This window comes from Haliotis cracherodii, unplaced genomic scaffold (genome assembly GCF_022045235.1).
Source record: "Haliotis cracherodii isolate W230 unplaced genomic scaffold, xgHalCrac1.p SCAF_11, whole genome shotgun sequence".
Lineage (NCBI taxonomy): Eukaryota > Metazoa > Mollusca > Gastropoda > Lepetellida > Haliotidae > Haliotis > Haliotis cracherodii.
Window position 1 is genome coordinate 15,573,256 of NW_027266266.1, and position 19,038 is coordinate 15,592,293.

The 19,038-nt window shown below is 43.8% G+C and overlaps 1 protein-coding gene across 1 annotated transcript; it reads right to left on the minus strand.

The window, feature by feature from the left end:
- Nucleotides 1–2,537: 2,537 nt before the first annotated feature.
- LOC139456258 (solute carrier family 15 member 4-like) lies at nt 2,538–16,005 on the minus strand. Its single transcript, XM_071237878.1, has 8 exons — nt 15,283–16,005; nt 13,827–14,007; nt 13,164–13,296; nt 11,840–12,008; nt 9,600–9,686; nt 7,804–8,056; nt 5,442–5,537; nt 2,538–3,090 (listed from the first exon to the last, which is right to left on the minus strand). Exons 1-8 carry the CDS (start codon nt 15,880–15,882, stop codon nt 2,666–2,668), a joined length of 1,944 nt encoding a protein of 647 aa, XP_071093979.1. The 5' UTR covers nt 15,883–16,005; the 3' UTR covers nt 2,538–2,665.
- Nucleotides 16,006–19,038: the final 3,033 nt, after the last annotated feature.

Sequence of the window (19,038 nt, forward strand, 5' to 3'; positions counted from 1 at the left end):
ATTCACGCACGATTTCGCCGAAATTAATTAAAAAAATATTAAAAGGAATTTTGAATAAAATTATTGAAATAAGTTACAAACATAAGTCCAGATTTACAAAGAACACTTTTTTATAGCCAGACAGTGTAATTAAATGATTAATTAGCGTACTTCAGTATGGATTTGTTGACATGGTATTTCCGGCGTTACGTGCCCACAGTTTTATCTTTCTATGGGGAAAAAAAAATCAAAACTCATTATTTCGTGTATAATGCCCCCCTTCTACACAGCTGTGTTTTTTTTAAAAAAGTGAGCACTACACTCAAGAAAAAACGTTATATACCAAACTAAAAAAACCATAATGCCACTGAACCAAAACCCTAACCCCTGCCCTGCTGCATCTCATTACTTCAGTGGTATATATTATTTTGCATTTTGGTTTTTTTTCTGGCATTTTTTGTTGGTTGAGTTGGTTTGACTTAGATTAGTGGAACTTGTTTTTCACATCCAGTAATAAATGATTATTAAGACATTAAAACAGAGTTCAACAATGAAGACAGCTGCAAAAACATAACAGGCTTATGTAGTTCTATGTAAGAAGTACAGACGATGGTTACAAAAGTAAAATTCAATTGATTGTATAAATTCAAACAAAAGAAGTACACAGAGTAAAGACAAATACTCTATTTGGTCAGAAACATACTCTTTTTCCTTTGTATCATGTAATACTAAGAGCTAGAGAATTTAGGGTGTCATTGACTGGAAATATTAGTATCAACAACTCAAAAGTATCGGTTAATAATCAAATTTTAAATAAAATTCCTATGGAGACTTGCAAAAAACAATTTAATGCCCAAAATGAAGGCTGATCCATTTGTTGTTAAAACTGAGTTTTCTGCAGTTTGATTGTGCATTGTAACCATAGCAATATTAACACAAGTAAATGAATACAACTACATTTATTATATATTGACGATCTAACTCTAATTGGAAACATGACACAAATCTGAAGATCAAACCATTCATAGACCTACAATGGACCTGAGTATTAACATAATCTCCTTGAATAGTCTTGAATAGACTTCAATACACACATGATAATCCTTTTGATCAAGCTATTAAAATCACTGATACGATATCTCTCTGTGTGTAGATCTGAGGTCACCTCCATAGGAGGTCAGGTCAGGTGGACCAATCAGACAGTCAGCGTCTAGACTAAAAATTCTCAGTATGAGTGATCAATGCATCCAGACAAGTATATCTGATTTTTGAATTTTGAAAATGAATATAATCAGTGAGATCCAAATGCAAAAAAATAAAGCCACACGACCATATTATTTTTGGTATAGTATACTTTGTCAATACTGAGTTGCATGGCAGCACTACAGAGGGCACATTTGTGTTGTGTGGTCGTTTTCTTTTGCACATGTCTAAATTTTCCCTACTGAGATGGAAAAGCAATGAGGCTGAAATGTGTTAGAAAGATGACATCTGATTGAATCAAGAAATCATTCATCCTTCATTTTGATTGGGCAGTAAATGTTAGTTCACCGTTCTGATGTGCGAGTGAGTGAGTGAGTGAGGTAGGTTTAACGCCGCTTTTAACAGTATTCCAGTTATATCTCGGTGTGTCAGCTTACTGTGGGAGAAAAGCCTGAAGTGATGCAGGTCTCATACGTTTACCACTTCGGTAAAACCCATGAGAACGTGTATGGTGCTGACAAACCAAGAAACATAATCGGGGCGAACCAGGATTCGAACCCACAATCACAGGTTTCTGGCATGCCTAAGAGATGCACGGCGAATCGCGGCGCCTTAGACAACTGGGCCACCCGTGCCCACCCCATTCTGATGTGATCTTCTTTGGAGGTGTCTTTACAACTTCACACAGCGAGGAATCATACCAGAGTAAGAGATCTGATTTGAATGATATTTTACATATAAAAGACATGTACAACTTTCGGGAAGACCTCAGGAAATTCACTACAGAACAGAGAGCTTTGTTGTTGCCAATCACAGTATAATATCCAACGAATTATAAATTCAACTCCAAAAAGCTGAATGTCACCTTTCTCAAATGTAATACAGAATTCTCACACAATCCAAAGTCCAGACTTCCCAGCTTCTGATCCTGGACCCACTTGCACAAAGCGATCTTAGTGCTAAGATGATCGTAACTCCCATACTTTAACAGAGGCTTACAATAGTCATTGAAGAGGTTGTTGAACTGGGCCCACTTGCACAAAGCGATCTTAGTGCAAAGATGATCGTAACTCCCATACTTTAACAGAGGCTTACGATAGTCATTGAAGAGGTTGTTGAACTGGGCCCACTTGCACAAAGCGATCTTAGTGCAAAGATGATCGTAACTCCCATACTTTAACAGAGGCTTACGATAGTCATTGAAGAGGTTGTTGAACTGGGCCCACTTGCACAAAGCGATCTTAGTGCAAAGATGATCATAACTCCCATATTTTAACATAAGCTTACAATAGTCATTGAAGATCTTAGCGATACAACTATTGTAAGCCTATGTTAAAGTGTGGGAGTTACCATCATCTTAGGGCTAAGATCGCTTTGTGCAAGTGGGCCCTGTTCAACAACATCTTCAATCAATCAGAGTGCACACACCAATCACACATTAAAGATCTTCCACTCCACCCACCCTGTCCAGATCCACTCAATGCTAAGATGACAAGTTAGACGTCGTTCTCTGTATAGAATGACGCCCATCTTTAGCATCAGTCATCTTTGCTTCAGGTGGGAACGGCTCTGAGGAACCCACTTGCAATCTCTGTTGGGTCTCTCCACCCAATTTAAACACTTTCGCAACAACAATGAATAAAAAAAGTCCAACTAGCTCCACCCCAGCCAGCAGGTAAAAGTAATAGTCGAGGTGACAAGCTTGAGTCACTTTGGGGTTTTTCCCTTTGCAAGGCAGACGGCAGTTGATGTCGCCAAAATCGGTTGAGTGGAACCATGTGTTGGTGCTGTAGAAGCCTGAGATGATAGCTGTTCCCAGGAAGCTGCCGATCCCGGAGGAGAAGTAGAACAGCCCCATGATAATGCCCTTCATTGACTTCGGTGCCATGGAGTAGGCAAACTGGAGGCCTGGAACAGATGGGGAAATCGTCACTCCACCTGCACAAGGAGTCATATTTAGCAACAATAAGTTCAGGATATCATGCATGGATACACAATCCTCCGCCAATAGGACATGTCCGGTTGTGTGCAAGGCATTAGCCCTCCAGAAAGGAGCATTACTGCCATTTTCAGTCTGAGTCAAAGTCGCTGCCATGGAAACTGGAAACTTTTCAAAAGTCACAAACTACCAGTTCAGATTAACGAAAGTCATATGAAAGAATCAGGTGATCATAACTTTCTTTGAGGGGACCTACAAGGGGACCTACCTGCCACATGGTGAACACCTCACTGGGGGACCTACCTGCCACACTGGTGAACACCTTACTGGTGCCTATCAGGGCATACTGGGGACCTACCTGCCACATGGTGAACACCTCACTGGGGGACCTACCTGCCACACTGGTGAACACCTCACTGATGCCTATCAGGGCATACCGGGGGACCTACCTGCCACACTGGTGAACACCTCACTGGGGGACCTACCTGCCACATGGTGAACACCTCACTGGGGGACCTACCTGCCACACTGGTGAACACCTCACTGGTGCCTATCAGTGCATACCGGGGGACCTACCTGCCACACTGGTGAACACCTCACTGATGCCTATCAGGGCATACCGGGGGACCTACCTGCCACATGGTGAACACCTCACTGGGGAACCTACCTGCCACACCGGTGAACACTTCACTGGTGCCCATCAGGGCATACCGGAGACCTACCTGCCATGCTGGTGAACACTTCACTTGTGCCTATCAGGGCATACCGGGGACCAACCTGCCATGCTGGTGAACACCTCACTGGGGGACCTACCTGCCACGCTGGTGAACACCTCACTGGTGCCTATCAGGGCATACCAGGGGACCTACCTGCCACGCTGGTGAACACCTCACTGGGGAACCTACCTGCCACACTGGTGAACACTTCACTGGTGCCCATCAGGGCATACCGGAGACCTACCTGCCATGCTGGTGAACACCTCACTGGGGGACCTACCTGCCACGCTGGTGAACACCTCACTGGGGGACCTACCTGCCACACTGGTGAACACCTAACTGGGGGACCTACCTGTAACACTGGTGAACACCTCACTGGGGGACCTACCTGCCACACTGGTGAACACCTCACTGGTGCCTATCAGTGCATACCGGGGGACCTACCTGCTACACTGGTAAACACCTCACTGATGCCTATCAGGGCATACCGGGGAACCTACCTGCCACGCGGTGAACACCTCACTGGGGGACCTACCTGCCACACTGGTGAACACCTCACTGGTGCCTATCAGGGCATACCGGGGACCTACCTGCCACACTGGTGAACACCTCACTGGGGAACCTACCTGCCACACTGGTGAACACTTCACTGGTGTCTATCAGGGCATACCGGGGACCTACCTGCCACGCTGGTGAACACCTCACTGGTGCCTATCAGGGCATACCGGGGACCTACCTGCCACACTGGTGAACACCTCACTGGGGGACCTACCTGCCACACTGGTGAACACCTCACTGGGGGACCTACCTGCCAAACTGGTGAACACCTCAGTGGGGGACCTACCTGTAACACTGGTGAAAACTTCACTGGGGGACCTACCTGTAACACTGGTGAAAACTTCACTGGGGGACCTACCTGTAACACTGGTGAACACCTCAGTGGGGGACCTACCTGCCACACTGGTGAACACCTCACTGGGGGACCTACCTGCCACACTGGTGAACACCTCACTGGGGGACCTACCTGCCACACTGGTGAACACTTCACTGGTGCCTATCAGGGCATACCGGGGGACCTACCTGCCACGCTGGTGAACACCTCACTGGGGGACCTACCTGCCACACTGGTGAACACCTCACTGGGGGACCTACCTGCCACACTGGTGAACACCTCACTGGGGGACCTACCTGCCACACTGGTGAACACCTCACTGGGGGACCTACCTGCCACACTGGTGAACACCTCACTGGGGGACCTACCTGCCACGCTGGTGAACACCTCACCGGGGGACCTACCTGCCACGCTGGTGAACACTTCACTGGGGGACCTACCTGCCACACTGGTGAACACTTCACCGGGGGACCTACCTGCCACGCTGGTGAACACCTCACTGGAGGACCTACCTGCCACACTGGTGAACACCTCACTGGGGGACCTACCTGCCACACTGGTGAACACCTCACCGGGGGACCTACCTGCCACACTGGTGAACACCTCACTGGTGCCTATCAGGGCATACTGAGGGACCTACCTGCCACGCTGGTGAACACCTCACTGGGGGACCTACCTGCCACACTGGTGAACACCTCACTGGGGGACCTACCTGCCACGCTGGTGAACACCTCACTGGTGCCTATCAGGGCATACTGAGGGATCTGCCACAGGATGCTGAAGTCTGCAGCATAGTACGTTGTATTTCCTGGAAACAATCATACCAGGGTTACAAATGATAAAATGTGTTCAAGGTGCCTGAAATAATAGTCTATTTCTAAAAATACCTTTTGACATTCATAAATGGTTCAGTAGTCTGTCTTGGGTGTGGGTGTGGGAGGGTGGCACACTTTCCTCCAAAGGGCCCACACAAACATCATAATGACTGCCCTGTGGCACACTTGAAACAAAATACAATTCTATTCCTGCAGGAATATAGACAAGTCAGACAAGCTACATCACGTGACTCTTAGTTATGCCTCAAAGTGAGTTTGACCAATCAGAGAGCAGAAGTACTAACCCCATATGAGCCTGTATACCATCAGTAAAAATCCAAGATGGTTGTTACTGACCTTATATGAGACCTTATACCGTCAGTTACAGCCATTTTGGATTTTCCAACACCCACCTCACATATTTCACATGAAAATTCTGGTACAGAAATTTGTTATTCGACAGTGTTTTGTGTTTTAATATCATTAATTTTGATGTGCAAGGACGTTAATGTCTTTTTGGATCACTTTTCGTGACTTTGATAAAGATTATGTGAAGTTAAAACTATCAGCAAGGTTTGGCCTCTGAGGAAGAGTAGTCTCCCTTTGACCCTTAACGTCTTAGGTTGCAAGTGTTAAGTTTCGACATGACATGTCCGACAAAGATACCAAATAGTGTAAACTTTTCGGCATAAAAATTTGCTATGGTGCCTTTAGTTGCTGTATACGGTGTCATATTAGGGGAGCAGAAAACTATTGGGCAAGGCTAACCTAATATGGCACTGTATATGGCAACTAAAGTTGGTTGGTTGGTTTGTTAATCAACGCCGCACTCAGCAATATTCCAGCTATATGACGGCAGTCTGGACCAGACAATCCAGTGATTGATATCATGAGCATTGATCCATGTGATCTTACGACAAGCATAGTCGCCTTTTATGGCAAGAATGGGTTGCTGAAAACGTATTCTACCCACAGGAACTCGTTATTGGTCAGTAAATAAAAATATATACCCCCTATATGTAAGTAGAAAAAAGGAGCGTCACTCGCCATCTTGCCGGTTTTTTTACATTCGATATCCAAGGTGAATTTTTTATTATACGCTCATTGACAAGCGCATTTCTGGCCGTAGATTGATCGATAACACATTTCTACACATGTACAAGTCATCTACATTCGATCAATGTCCCTTACTTACCAAAATATCGACAGTTTATTGCACTAGCTTGGAAAATGTTACCAACCCCGAACGGAAGTAGATGTCAAACGCGGGCAGAATCAAGACTGTGATTCTACCCCTGATCTTCACGGCAACTAAAGACACCATAACAAATAGTATACTGTAAATTGTGAAATTAATGTGTCTATGTGGTGAGCAGTGTTTGATCAACTTGTGTTAACCAAATGACCACACTTGATGTGAAACTTGGTGACAAACACTGTTTAAATCAAGCCATGTCCAGTGTGAGCTTTGTTATACATGGCATTGTCTCCGCCCATGTGCTGTGAACCTGCCATGACATTATACTCCATTATTACTCATTGGGTTAGAAATAACAAAGTTCATAAAAAATTTATGTACACTAGTGCGGATATCACTTCTCGCGCATCAGTTTATTGTTTCCGCAATCTGGAAGGCATTGTTGACATCATTCAAATCTCATTGTGACGTACGTTGGAATGACGTCACACTAGAAATGACGTCATGACTTAGATTGTTGTCATTCAATACATTTGTGGTTTTCTAGGACAGCGGTGGTGGTCAGTGCATTTTTCTAAAGGGAAGCGCAAAAGGATTAAGAATGAATTTATGTATTACCCTCGCTCTCGCTCGAGAAATACAAGAATTCTGAAACTCATTTCGCAAAATCAGTATGACACACATGCTCATATAACAATCTCTATATATATGTTCAGAAAAAAAGTGTCACTTTATTAATGACAACAACAGAAAAGGTTCGCATTAATTTCATCATTTACAGTATTTATTGCAATGAGAAATGAACGTACAGTGACTGTCTGGTAACCCTGACAACAGATGAATACTGAACCAAAAGAGTTAGTGATCATAAATATTTTTAGGGTTTTTCTTTGGAACTCGGGATTGGGATACGATGACATGCATCAGCCAAGTCTGCTAGCCTGACCACCCAATCCTGTTAGTTGCCTCTCACGACAAGCATGGGCTGCAGAGAGGTATGTATACTGCGAGAGTCAACGATCTCAATTTAATGATAATGTATCAAAATCTAACAGACTTACCGATTTTCTGTTGTATGGAATGGTTCGTGCATGTATTGTTAGGATCTGGCCAGAAGGCCTCCAATCGGTAGTGCTCCACCACTCCAGCCACTATCATAGCCGCCATTGCAAATACCATTCCTACAATGATACGCTTGGTCATTCCGAAGGGGCGTCCGGCCTTGGCCAGACGAGGGTAAATGACCCGGTCAAACAGCGGCAGCAGCAGGATGAGGAAGACAACATCGAACAGGGAGAACCAAGCAGCCACCAACTGAAAACAGGAGTGAGTGAGTGAGTTTTACTCCGCTTTTAGCAATATTCCAGCAATATCATGTCAGGGGACACCAGAAAGAGGCTTCGAACATTGTACCCATGTTGGGAATCAAAACCGGGTCTTCAGCATGAAGAGTAAACCCTTAACCACTAGACTACCCCGCCACGCCCTAAAAACATGAAGATTGATACAAGAAATATTTAAGGATGGGCAGTCACTTTTTAGGGCCCATGTTGTTTTTTAAGCCACACTTAGCAACATTCCAGCCATATGACAGTCTTGAAAATAATCATGTTTGGACCAGACAAACCAGTGATTGATATCATGAACATTTGAACAAGATAACATAGTCAAAGATAAATTCAGCTAGGGAAACCAATTTTCTTAATTCTACTTGCACCTTTGTAACTATAGTAGAGTCCCCTAAAAAGCATACCTAAAAAATCTCAAACATGTCATGTAAACTATGATTAATTTTGCGTTAAGAACCAATCAACATGTTATCATGTAAGGCAATGTGCATACAAAATGTCACCCGAACGTCTCCTCTGGATACACCACTGATGATCATATAAAACTTGAACCATCAAATGTAAGGCCTGTTTACTGTGATTGACACATCCAGAAAAGCATTCATCCAGACGATTCCTTCAAAACCCCAAGTGTCTGGAAAAGTGGGGTTCCACTGTATTCCACATCACATAGCTTTACCATGACATCACATTACTTTACCATGACTTCACATAGCTTTACCATGACATCACATTACTTTACCATATCACATTACTTTACCATATCACATAGCTTTACCATGACATCACACTGCTTTACCATGACATCACATTATTTTACCATGACATCACACTGCTTTACCATGACATCATATTACTTTACCATGACATCACATTACTCTACCATGACATCAAATCACTCTACCATGACATCACATTACTTTCACCATGACATCACATTGCTTTACCATGACATCACATAACTTTACCATGACATCACATTACTTTAACATGACATCACATGACATCACATAACTTTACCATGACATCACATAACTTTACTATGACATCACATTACTTTACCATATCGCATTGCTCTACCATGATATCACATTTCTTTACTATGACATCACATAACTTTACAATGACATCACATTGCTTTATGATGACATCACATTACTATCACCATGACATCACATTACTTTACCATAACATCACAACTGAAGCAATCTGGCAAATTTGTGCCCAAACTTTTCAGTCTACTATTTGTTTTATTAGACTCAGGCTTTGGATTGGAAATGTCTATAGCCTTACACTCAGTCACTAAAATGAATACAACTATGATTCTAAGTAAAAGTAGTATAACATAGATTCGTGAGTTAGATTCAAACACTTAAACCTCAAGCCAATGGTTATACCAGTCAGCCTATGGGTGGTCAGGGAAGCAGTATCTCCAAGTAGTTATCATGTAATACCACATAACAGGAACCAGGATTGGATTAACAAATCCGTCTCGATCTCGGACTGACCTGGGTGTGGGGTGGATCATTGTTAGACTCGTTCAGGTGGAACATGAGTTTCATATGTAGGCCCTGAACCAGAAACGTAGTCTGCATCTGAAAAAAAGACGAAATATATATGTCACCATTATTTACTTGGTGATATTATGCCTCATCCATAAATGCATCAGACAGGCATCAATAATGTGTGTTACCTGTCTCCCCACTACTCCCCTATGTTGCCTGTCTCCCACCACTACTCCTGTGTTACCTGTCTCCCTACTACGCCCCTGTGTTACCTGTCTCCCCACTACTCCCCTGTCTTACCTGTCTCCCACCACTACTCCTGTGTTACCTGTCTCCGTACTACGCCCCTGTGTTACGTGTCTCTACCCGACTACTCCCCTGTCTTACCTGTCTCTGCCCGACTATTCCCCTGTGTTACCTGTCTCCCCACTACTCTTGTGTTACCTGTCTCGCCCCACTACTCCCCTGTGTTACCTGTCTCCCCACTACTCCCCTGTGTTACCTGTCTCCCACCACTACTCCCCTGTGTTACCTGTCTCCCACCACTACTCCCCTGTGTTACCTGTCTCCAACCACTACTCCCCTGTGTTACCTGTCCCCCACCACTACTCCCCTGTGTTACCTGTCTCCCCACTACTCCCCTGTGTTACCTGCCCCGACCACTACTCCCCTGTGTTACCTGTCTCGCCACAACTCCCCTGTGTTACCTGTCTCCCCACTACTCCCCTGTGTTACCTGTCTCCCACCACTACTCCCCTGTGTTACCTGTCTCCCCACTACTCCCCTGTGTTACCTGTCTCCCAACTACTCCCCTGTGTTACCTGTCTCCCACCACTACTCCCCTGTGTTACCTGTCTCCCACCACTACTCCCCTGTGTTACCTGTCTCCCAACTACTCCCCTGTGTTACCTGTCTCCCCACTACTCCCCTGTGTTACCTGTCTCCCACCACTACTCCCCTGTGTTACCTGTCTCCCCACTACTCCCCTGTGTTACCTGACTCCCAACTACTCCCCTGTGTTACCTGTCTCCCCACTACTCCCCTGTGTTACCTGTCTCCCACCACTACTCCCCTGTGTTACCTGTCTCCCCACTACTCCCCTGTGTTACTTGTCCCCCTACTACTCCCCTGTGTTACCTGTCTCCCACCCACTACTCCCCTGTTTTACCTGTCTCCCACCACTACTCCCCTGTGTTAACTGTCTCCCCACTACTCCCCTGTCTTACCTGTCTCCCACCACTACTCCCCTGTGTTACCTGTCTCTGCCCGACTACTCCCCTGTGTTACCTGTCTCCCACCACTACTCCCCTGTGTTACCTGTCTCCCACCACTACTCCCCTGTGTTACCTGTCTCCCCACTACTCCCCTGTGTTACCTGTCTCCCAACTACTCCCCTGTGTTACCTGTCTCCCCCCACTACTCCCCTGTGTTACTTGTCCCCCTACTACTCCCCTGTGTTACCTGTCTCCCACCACTACTCCCCTGTGTTACCTGTCTCCCACCACTACTCCCCTGTTTTACCTGTCTTCCCACTACTCCCCTGTGTTACCTGTCTTCCACCACTACTCCCCTGTGTTACCTGTCTCCCACCACTACTCCCCTGTGTTACCTGTCTTCCCACTACTCCCCTGTGTTACCTGTCTCCCCACTACTCCCCTGTGTTACTTGTCCCCCTACTACTCCCCTGTGTTACCTGTCTCCCACCCACTACTCCCCTGTTTTACCTGTCTCCCACCACTACTCCTGTCTTACCTGTCTCCCACCACTACTCCTGTGTTACCTGTCTCCCACCACTACTCCCCTGTGTTACCTGTCTCCCACCACTACTCCCCTGTGTTAACTGTCTCCCCACTACTCCTGTCTTACCTGTCTCCCACCACTACTCCCCTGTGTTACCTGTCTCCCACCACTACTCCCCTGTGTTAACTGTCTCCCCACTACTCCTGTCTTACCTGTCTCCCACCACTACTCCCCTGTGTTAACTGTCTCCCTTCTACTCCCCTGTGTTACCTGTCTCCCTTCTACTCCCGTGTTACCTGTCTCCCACCACTACTCCCCTGTTTTACCTGTCTCGCCACAACTCCCCTGTGTTACCTGTCTTCCACCACTACTCCCCTGTTTTACCTGTCTCGCCACAACTCCCCTGTGTTACCTGCCCCCGACCACTACTCCCCTGTGTTACCTGTCTCCCACCACTACTCCCCTGTGTTACCTGTCTCCCCCCAACTACTCCCCTGTGTTACCTGGAAGTACACCATCCAGTAGGGGATGAGGACAGCAAAGACACACAGGACCTTCTTCAGCTCCTTCACATCCTCCACCAGGGAGTCATGGAACACTCCACCATGGCGATGTTTGGCATAGTCCAAGAAACTCAGCCTCTCATGGAGTGGCTCAGCCTCATCCACCATCCTGGAGGTAGAAACAGCACTGTCACGTGACAACAGCATCCTCTGACTCACACATGGCGTGTGTTATAAATTATCTCCAGGGCTAGCATTTCGGTAAACCTACATTAACCTCTTGATCTAGTCCCATGGTTCTCTTGATCTCTAATTACCCGCCCTTGATATTCATTAACTTTATACCAACCAATCAAACGTCGAGATAATGTAATACGAAATGGGTAATGCTGGAGGACATGAACACATCCTTTCCATCAAAAATATTTTTAAGGGTTTTCTTTTGCATGTTAGTCAGTTTTTCAATGTTGAGTTTCTTGCAAACTCTATCGTAATCAGTGGGACTGGCTACAATGTTGTTGATATCGCCACACCAACATTGAGTCTGGTTTCTGACTCCCAATTCTGATTGGTCTGTTAGATTGAGTAGTGCAGCAAGTTAAATTGGCCAATGAATATCAAGGGATGTTAATTTGAGGTGAGGTGAGGTGAGGTGAGGTGAGGTGAAATTGGGTTTAACGTCGCGTCCAAGATTATTGCACTTATATAGAGACGTGCATGCACGTGTGTGTGGCTGCTTGTACTAGTCCAGACTGATGCCGATTTATAGTGCTAGCTCACTGAGATACCATGCCGCAGTTTAACATGAATACCCCATTCAGACATAGTATACAGACTCCGACCCGACCAGTCCTTGTTTCAGCCCCTTAATGCCAAGCACCAGACAGGGTTACAACAAGTACCATCTTTTAACGTCTTTTTGTATGACGCGGATGGGGATTGAACCCCGGACCTTCCGCTCTTCGGGCGGACGCTCTACCACAAGACCACGGAGGCGGTCATTTTGAGTTCGCTAGAACCATGGGAATGCATTCAGGTGTTAGTATAGGCTTACTGAAATAGTGAGTGAGTGCATGAGTTTTATGCCTCTTTTAGCAATACTCCAGCAATATCACGGCAGGGGGACACCAGAAATGAGCTTCACACATTGTACCCATTTGGGGAATCGAACCCAAGTCTTCAGCGTGATGAGCAAATGGTTCAACCATGAGGCTACCCCCATGGCCTCTTACCAAAATATATAGAGAAGATGCCTCCTTCCAAAATTTAAAAACAATATGCCCTACAGAGAAAGAGTTTGCTGTGATCGACTTGAACTACTTACTTTCCACCAGTTATTGACTTTGTGCGATAGTCCCGGCGTCTTCGACGTCGCATCCGAAAAGCTTCACGGATGATTCGGAAAATGTTTGTCAGTATACTTCCAGCAGCTGGTCGTCGTACATAACAACAGCCACCTGAACAACACAAAACAACCTAATACAACAAATTACGTCTAAACAACATCCTCATTTACATCAAAACAACATCCTCAATTACGTCTTAACAACATACTCAATTATGTCTTAACAACATCCTCAATTACGTTGAAACAACATCATCAATTATGTCGAAACAACATCCTTAATTACGTCAATCTTTACAGGTGATTGACATCATAAGAGTCAATCCAGGCAACTGGGAAATCAATGACATGCAATCTACCAAGTCACCAAGCCTTACCACCCGATCAACTGAGTTGCCCTTACAAACACAGATGGCTGTGGAACAATATTTTAAATCTTGAAATAAACGCGAGCGTGAATTAAATGCGAAAAATGCCAGAGTGGTCTTTGCTCGCTTTTTTAAACATTCATGTTTGAGAGGAGGGGTGTCACATTCATATTGAGTCGCATTTTGGGCTAGGGTCCACTAGTCACATTCTTTTGGAGACGATTTAATTTCACGATTCACAGTATTCTTCCCCTCAATCCTCCTGTCTACCTACCCAGTATAAAGATGATGGCCCCCACTGACAGACACACACAGGCTGACAGGTAGCCGTAGAAGAAGCTCTTCATCTGCTCCACCCAGGTGATGGCGAGCAGCCCGATGAAGGCGCCCAGGTTCACACACCAGTAGAACCAGTTGAAGAAACCAAGTGTCGCCTGTTGACCCTCCTGGTTCACCTGCATCAAACAGACAGGTACACTTCATATTTACATATTACATATTACATATTACATATTACATATTACATATTACATATAACATATAACATATTACATATGACTTTTCTTTCCGAGATAGGGGCGGTCGGGTAGCCTAGTGGTTAAAGCGTTCGCTCGTCATGCCGAAGACCCGGGGTTCAATTCCCGACATGGGTACAATGTGTGAGGCCCATTTCTGGTATCCCCCGCCGTGATATTGCTGGAATATTGCAATAAAGCGGGGTAAAACCAGACTCACCCACTCACTCTTTCCAAGATAAAGCAGTCAAACAAAAAATATTCTATATTCAACAGAAAACCCCCCAACTCTTTCCAAGTCTGCTTGTTGTTACCCTGGAGCTCGACATTAAGGGGATAAAACAATGACTGGTCTGTTCGGAGTCTGTACACTGTGACTGAGTGGGGTATTCATGTTAAAACTGTGGTATCTCAAGACTATAGAAAACGACATAAGTTGGTTTAGACTAGCACAATCGCGCATGCACTAAAAGTTTTTTGCAAAGATTTGGCAAGACCTGATCATATAAACCATTGTTATGATAATGAGTGTTTAGTTGTTTGTTTGTTGTTTAACGCCGCACTCAGCAATATTCAAGCTTACTTGTATGTAAGTAATCATGTCTGGACCAGAAAATCCAGTGATTGACATCATGAGCATCAATCCATGCAACTGGGACACGATGACATGCATCAACTAAGTTAGTGAGCCTGACCACCTAATCCCTTTAGTCGCCTTTTATGACAAGCATAGTCACCTTTTACGGCAAACATGGGTTGCTGAAGACCTATTCTACCCCGGATTGTCACGGGCCTAGTTGTTTGTAAACGTATGTCTGCTAAGCATGCTTATGAATGGCGAAACAGTCGAGATACGAAACAAACTATAGATGGCGATACGAAACAAACAATAGGTGGCGAAACTGTCGAGATACGAAACAAACTATAGGTAGTGAAACTGTCAAGATACAAAACAAACTATAGGTAGTGAAACCGTCGAGATACGATAAAACTATAGGTAGTGAAACTGTCGAGATACGAAACAAACTATAGGTAGTGAAACTGTCGAGATACCATAAAACTATAGGTAGTGAAACTGTCAAGATACAAAACAAACTGTAGGTGGCGAAACTGTCGAGATATGAATATACCGGTATACGGAATGACACTAAACCGTTCACATCTACTCACTTATTAGTGGAAAATTAAAGTGACATTCACAGTTACAGTACTCACCTGATCTGCACCAAATGGAGCAATATTTGCTTTGAATGAGCCATTTCCTACAGCAATGACTGTCAGGACAATGTAGACGAGCCAGGCACATTTTTCATCGAATGGATTCTTGTCATTTGAGTTTGAGTCACTGAGATCAAATTCATGCGTGTGATTTCTAGGAAATATCGGTGTGATGTTGTGCACGTGGATTCGGCAGACGTCTGGCAAATAAATGGAATTGCTGTCGTCCTTTGGTGTCAATAGAGGCATAAAGGCATACCCAACAATATAAATTACTAGCGCTACTATGATAGCCTTGAATCTTCCAAACACTGAATCGGCCAACCATCCTCCAAATAATGAAGTCACAAACGAGAGACCTAGAAAGTAAAAGGAAGCGTTCATCGCATGATACGACTCCCATGTGAACGGTTGGCTGTTGAGAAATAACACTAAATTTCCAGCAAGCGCATAGAATGCCAGTCTTTCCAAAACGACTGACAACAGGATCGCCCCACAGGCAGATCGAACAGAACACAAACTATTTCGAGTCCTGGATGGGCCCAGAGAAAGTTCTTCATTTCTACGAGGAAGCAGGGCACGGCGTTCGTCTGACATGGCGGCGGATATGAAATTTGTGTATTGCTGCTGTCCACGTTATACTTGTCACTGGTTAAATCGTATCATCACGTTAACAAACTTTCTCAAGGCGCGACGAACTTTGTTGTTGTACTCCGCCATCTTTCCTTACAATGTCATGTGATCAAAGGTCATGTGATCTACAGCAAGTTATGGTATAAACCAATCACATTTATTATGACGTCACGAAGACGACTTGAAAAAGGATTACCCAAGGTAAACCCTCGGATGATCTCGGACAGCTTTATACAACCAGAGACCATATATATATATATATATACTATTATATGATCTATTATATGATCTCTGATACAACACACAAGACTTTCATATGAACTACTGGGTGTGATATAGTCAGAGAACTATTGATTTTTGCGTCCATCTTGCTCGAGAAATATTTTTCCATCACTAACGTCATCTATTTGGCTGTCAATGATGTCATCTATTTGAATGTCCACTAGATCTAGGTCACGAATCTCATCTATTTGACAGTCATCTATTCAGTAGTTTCTAAAAGTTTCTGTCATAATTTCAACGAAAAAAAGGCCCAACGACCAAACAAAAAGAAAATTAGTTTATTATGATATTATGGTGGCATTATAGAATACTATCCAATTTTTATTGAAGTGTCTACCGTATAAACTACACATTATTATTGTCTCGTGAACATCCAGGTTATTAGTGGTCACTGGATTATTTACAGACCGTCGTCATAGAAGTGGACTATAGTCCTGTGGAGCGTAAAACAAACAAACACATTATTTGTCCACTTCGAAGTCTACCTGCATTTGATAATCAGCACGTTTGCTATGAGATGTATCTGTTGGATATATATGTAAAGATATATCGGAATATATTGACAAGAGACCCGTGAAGATCCGGGGTAGAATAGGTCTTCAGCAACTCTTGCTTGTCGTAAAAGGCGACTAACGGGATCGGGTGGTCGGGACCGGGTGGTCAGGCTCGGTGACTTGGTTGATGCATGTCATCGATCCCAATTGCGTGGATCGATGCTCATGATGTCAATCACTGGATTGTCTTGTCCAGACTCGATTATTTACAGACGGCCGTCATATAGCTGGAATATTGATGAGTGCGGCGTAAAACAACAAACAAACATACAATGACAAGATTTAGATGTTCCCCTCTTGCGCTATTCATCGAGAGTGGACGCTGTACTGTGGTTCCAAAATCAGAAACATTATGTAATTTTGTAACATCCATGCTACCACGGACGAACTCCACGTCTTCGAAGTGAGTATTTTAAGTCAATGTGTAAAATATGATTCACTTAGGCAATTAACAAAATGCCTAAATATTTCTGTGATTTCACAAATTGACTGAAAGATCTGTCAATTCGTTTGACAAATTGACTAAAATTATAAAGAAGTTCAAAAGGGCCTCAAAAGCACAATATACTAATTATGTTATGATTAGACGCCAAAAATCGGAAAATATACATTGACTTTCATTTTGCTTTTAATCTTATCGATTTCAGTCACTGGGTGCTAAAATTAAACATAAAAATGTTTGAATCTAGTAATCATAATAAAATATATAATGACAGATTTTTCAGCCAAATTGTAAAATAGATGAAATATTTAGGAGTTTTGCAAATTGATATTTGAAAAAGTTGAGTCATTTTACACAATGAGTGTGACGTGCGCACGTATCTCCACAATGAATGAGTGAGTGAGTTGGGTTTAACGCCGCTTTTAACAGTATTCCAGTTATATCACGGCGTGTCAGCTGAATGTTGGAAGAAAGCCCAGATTTCTGGCACACCCAGGCGACAGTGAATCGGGGTGCCTAAGAAAACAGGACAATCCATGACCCCTGCAATATGAAGATATTAATACTTTGATATAAACATATACACGTTACCACAAAATAGTGTATTTTGTACATAAGAATAAGACACAATTTACAAGGGACGCAACTCTGCACAGCGAATCGCGGCACCTTAGACGACTGGCCCATCCGTGCCCCCCCCCCCCCCCAATGAAGAAAAGTTATCCCTGTGTACAACATTAAGGGCCAAATATTATGCATTCATTGCCATTCAAGTATCTATATCAAATGTTATTAATATAAGTTAATTATACATGACTATTTACCACGTAGTAGTATGTTTCACAGTCCCTGAACACCATTATTCCCACCTCCTACTTCAATGAAAAATCAAGTCTAGATTATCCATAGGTTCAGTGTATGAATCTCCGATCTCGCTTGGGCTCCTTTTCAGCTTATATGGAGTAATATAAAAAATACAAGTATATTTTATTATATTTTTTTTTTAAAGAGACAAAGTGTTGACTCATTTACCACGCATTGTTGTAAACATATTTTTGTTGATAACGGTTAACGTGTATACGTCCGAGCAACACTTCTGTTCTATATACATATATATGTATATGTAGCCTTAATTTAGTGCCTGAATAAAGGTTGACACAACCACACATATCATCGCTTTTTCGAAGCAGATAAAGACACACATTGCGAAACGTAATTAATTACATTATGCTAGTACATAGATCGAGGTTGGAGACAAAGGTGGCGCCAAACAATCATTTTATCAAATTATGCTCTGGCGTCTGGAAGAATGATCATTTTTAAGACCTGTGAGTACATTCAATCAAAATCTGCAGGTAAAACAGCACTCACTCTTCTTTGTAATTCGGCAATTCTCACTCACTCACTCACTCACTGACTCGACTGTGCTCCATCATGTACTATTGGTTGGTTGGTTGGTTTGTTGTTTAACGCCGCACTCAGCAATATTCCAGCTACATGACGGCGGTCTGCAAATAATCGAGTCTGGAACAGACAATCCAGTGATGACATCATGAGCATCGATCCACGCAATTGGAATCGATGACATGCATCAACCAAGTCAGCGAGCCTGACCATACGATCCCGTTAGTCGCATTTTACGACAAGCATAGTCGCCTTTTACGACAAGCATGGGTTGCTGAAGACCTATTCTACCCCGGATCTTCACGGGGCCCATCGTGTACTAGAAGTTATTCAAACATAGCAAGTTTAGTGTAAAATTATACTTGTATTGAAGCTATTTGGGCCCAGAGTGACTACCTGATATTGATTCTGTGTTTATAACATTTCCTCATATGTCTA